The sequence below is a fragment of the Aedes albopictus genome, chromosome 2, assembly GCF_035046485.1.
Source record: "Aedes albopictus strain Foshan chromosome 2, AalbF5, whole genome shotgun sequence".
Classification (NCBI taxonomy): domain Eukaryota; kingdom Metazoa; phylum Arthropoda; class Insecta; order Diptera; family Culicidae; genus Aedes; species Aedes albopictus.
The window spans coordinates 347611162-347615492 of NC_085137.1; the positions used below are offsets into that span (position 1 = coordinate 347611162).

General features: G+C 40.2%; 1 protein-coding gene across 1 annotated transcript; it reads right to left on the reverse strand.

Annotated features, from left to right (window-relative positions):
- Positions 1 to 2576: 2576 nt before the first annotated feature.
- Positions 2577 to 3699, reverse strand: LOC115263357 (chymotrypsin-1-like). Its single transcript, XM_029866655.2, has 3 exons — positions 3462 to 3699; positions 2830 to 3395; positions 2577 to 2759 (listed from the first exon to the last, which is right to left on the reverse strand). The coding sequence occupies exons 1-3, from the start codon at positions 3508 to 3510 to the stop codon at positions 2577 to 2579; spliced, it is 798 nt and encodes a 265-aa protein (XP_029722515.2). The 5' UTR covers positions 3511 to 3699.
- Positions 3700 to 4331: the final 632 nt, after the last annotated feature.

A 4331-nucleotide genomic window follows, 5' to 3' on the forward strand; every position in this document is an offset into this window, starting at 1 on the left:
CCTTCTGGAGCCCGGGTCTAAACCCAAGATCGGAATGGAGGGTGGACGATGAATACACGCACAGTGACCATCTGGCGATTCCATACAGGGTGGAACACGGAGGATGACGGCCACAGGTCATCGACCGTCATCGGGCATAGCTGACCTCGCGCTTCGATAAGCCGGCACTTGTGGAGCGATTGCGTATGCAGGGAAACACCGACGATCTATCCAGCGATGATCTAGTCGGAACCCTAAGCCATGCATGGCACGTCGCAATGCCAAGGCGATCCGTACCCAGAAATGGACGCAAACAGGTATACTGGTGGTGCCCAGAAATCGCACAACACCGCTCTTTCTGCCTAAGACTAAGAGCTTAAAGGAGCTCGCACAAATGGGGGTAGAATGGAGCGAAGTGAGGCCTACAGGGCGGCGTAACTGGCACTGTACAAATAGATTGAGACACGTAAGCAGACGTTTTTCGAGAATCTCTGCCAGGCAACAAACACGACCCCTTGGGTTGATACCTACAGAGTAGTCATGGCCAAATTGAAGGACGCGTCAGCACCCCCTGAACGATTCCCCGAGATTCTGCAAAAGATCGGGAAAACGTTATTCCTGCGCCACGATACAAGATCCCCTATGACTAAACCCAAACGGCAGCGTTTAAACGTTTAACCCGAGCAGAAAAGAATAGCAACAAAATAACATATCGAGGTATTAATCTTGAATAACATTATACCTCGATATGCCCTTCATTAGGTGGACATAAGAGGCAAAATAACAAAAATGAATACCATAATTTTGTATAAATAACACCTTAAAAATAACAAGTCCTGTTATTTCAATAATGAATGCATACCAAAAATTTCAAGTGCTCTTTTTGTTATCCAGAAGGTATGAAATAACAAAGTAATAACATTTCTTGCTATGAAATTGAACATTTTTCGTTAGCTCTATGATGTAATAACAAATCTTTTTCTTCAGTTATTTTCCCAGCTAAATCAACAATACCCCATCAATACCTAACATTGCTCAAATACCTCCAATTGTTATTATGGTGTTCTCATAACATTGCGTAGAATAATATAGCAATACCAACTTGAGATATTAGAGCACAGGTTGCTCTTTGCACGGTATTTGTAAGGTATGCCCTTCTGCTCGGGAAACGGCAAGTTTTGGTTGTGTACAAATTGATTTGGCGTAACTTTAACACAATGGAATATGAGAAACTTGCAAACTTATCTCATATTATAAGATAAAGAATTTACATTAACTGATGACTTGGGCACCTTACTCCTATTTTGGCTTTTCTAAAATTGGAAAAAGCATTGTAAGTATAGAAACAAATAAAGATTTGTAATATTAAGTGGTCTTAAGCTTATCAAGATTTGTGAAAGCGTTAACATATATTCATTCAAAAAATCAATCCAAATTTTCCAAAATGATGCATATTCTGATAATATGTGCTGGTGGGTTGAAAAATTCTTTAACAATCAAATGTGGGTCGCAAGCTGAAAAAGTTTGAGAACTGCTGGAGTAAGACAATCACCGAAAATGTCTTTAATTTTCTTGCAAGGTAATAACTACATGTACACTGTAATGCATAATTGAGTGGACAAACACCGATTTTCATAAAAAATTGTCAAGTTTGAGATGCTGTAACTATGGTTTGCCACTAATATGCTTAATTTTACTTGTATAAAGTACAAAATGTTTTCGTTCACAGGTCTGGGCGTGACAACGCGTTTAAAATATGCAAAAATGATCGGACAGCGGTACCGCTGTCCGAATATGACAGGCAGTGTCATAGTATAGCCTTACATCTTATCTACGTTAAGACACATTCTACCGTGACGTTACAACGTTTTGAAGCTTTCTTGATCAGATTTTCCACTTTAACTCTTATGAGTTGTAAATCACAAATCATAAATATTTTTTTTTTCATATTCGAATTCCTTGTAAAATTTGCAGTCAATTTGATCTGTTGAACATTTAGTTTTCATTGGAAAATTATGTGCAAAATAAGGATTATAAGAGTGGTGTTACAACATTGTAACGTCGCGCTACTAATTCCTAGTTTAACCCTAGTAGGGTGTTGAGGTCAATATGACCCAGACAAGCACGTTGAACGTGCACTACGCCATCGTGGTGTGAAAAACCTAAAAAGGCGTCGAACCGTTGTAACGTCACGGGAGAATATGTCTACTGTAGATAAGATGTAAGGCTATACTATGACTCTGCCTGTCAAATTTGATAAGTGAAATGCCTAGCTCCCAACCCAATCAGCAGCATTCATAACAATGATAACTCACAATTATCACATCAATGAACGTGAACTTTATCTTGAATCGTGTTGTACCCCAAGCAGTGATAAGAGAGGCGCATGCGCCTTGGTCCATTGACACTTTCTTGCAACGCTACCTGTTTGCAACCGAATGAACTATTAGGGAGATAAAGCTCTTCATCGTGATAGGATCTTCCACTTGAGCTTTGTTCGATATACTATTGTGGTAAAAGTTTTTATGTGATATGAAAACTTTTCTTATGTAGCTAGTACAAGTGACGTTGATATTTGAATTCAATTTATTTTCTAGCTAGGTACATTCTGATGAAGTGGAAGGTTTTGGTTTCCGATCCGTATTTTGATATATAAAATCTATGAAATGCGAAACTTTGGTAAGGACTCCCGGGTATGGTGCTATTGTACACGGCTTAATACTCCAAGACACTATGCCAACTTGAATGCCGTTGTGCAACAGTGGACCACCGGAATCACCCTGCAATAGATTCAGACAGATAAGATCGCATATATTTCATTTCCGAACTGAATGTAACCGTTCAACTTACGTTGCACTGCCCTTTGCCGCCGCCTGGATACGCAGCACAAATATGCTGCGGGAAAATCTTGTCGGAATGAATTTGGTCACACTCTTCGTTCGGCACCACATAATAGTCCACCTGCTGCAAAATAGACTGAGCGACTTCGTCCCCATTCAAGCCCCATCCTATCAGTGTCACTTCCGGATTCGATTGCTGAACTTCAAAACAGGCCGCCGGCAGTCGCACCGGTTGTACAGTATCGCTAAATTCCAACGGACTCCTCAGCTTAAACACGGCAATATCGTTTACGAAGCTATTGTAAATGTCGTAACCCGGGTGGATGATAACCAGCTCTATCTCGTACACCGATTCGTCCACCGGTCGGGATATTTCCGTACGTCCGACTTGGATTGTGTATTTGTCGGGAGTTAAGGTTTCGTGAACGCAATGAGCCGCGGTCAGTATCCAGTGTTTGGTAAGGATTGTACCTCCACAGGCATGACCACCATAAGTGGAACGCAGCGAAATCATGAACGGATAATCTTCAATGGACGCATCCGTTCCGTTGACAATTTTTGAACTAGATGGTGCGGCTGGTAGGAGGTAAATGAAAATTGTCTGAACAGTTGATAATTCCAATGTTAAATAAATATACAAACCAGATGCTAGTATCGCAGACACCGAAAAAATAACAAGTTGTAAGAACATGCTGGTTGCATTCGAATAAGTGTGCACGTGTATTGTAGGTAAACTGTTCGTTCATCAAGGAAAAGGAATATTTTATATCATGAACAAATTGCGTTGTTGATAGAATCTTCACTGCATGCTATCAATCAGACAAAGCAAAGTTCACCTTTAAGTATGAAGGCGGTTGTCTCGTCGATTTTCTAGAGCAAATGTGGGGACGACCTTCGGCTATTCAACCGAAGAAAATATTGCATTCTACGAGATATGACGAATCAATTTAGAACATGAGTGTGATCACGAAATTGATTGACCGTCCATAGTGATTTGCAGATCCACTGGGGAGAATTGTCGGAGAAAAGAGACACAAAACAAGCGATAAAAAGGAGGAAGTGTGTCTACTTGTAACGTACATGATCTTAAAGTTTTTGGAAGGTGACAGAACAGAATCTAAAATGTTGTCGTAAATAATCAATAATTATAAAATCCAATTGTATGATGATGGTTCTTAAACAGTGATGTAATGTTTACCAAGTAGAAGTTATCATATTCTGTTCAAGTAGGGAAACCCCCATTTCGGATTACTACATTCGGATTGTAAGAGAGCTGACGAAAAATTGCAATTCGCTTATGAAGCGAACGCATGACCACTGGGCCACGGGCCCCGACATTCAGTCTGTGGTAGCCGTAGAGTTTTATCGTAGCTGTTAAAGTCCTACTGTTGCCATGAAAACCATGTTATATTTTAAAAAGATTAATTTATGATAGAAGGCTCGGAGGGTCAAGTTACATATACCAATCAACTCAGATCAACGAATTGAGATGATGTCTAGGGTGTCCTAAAA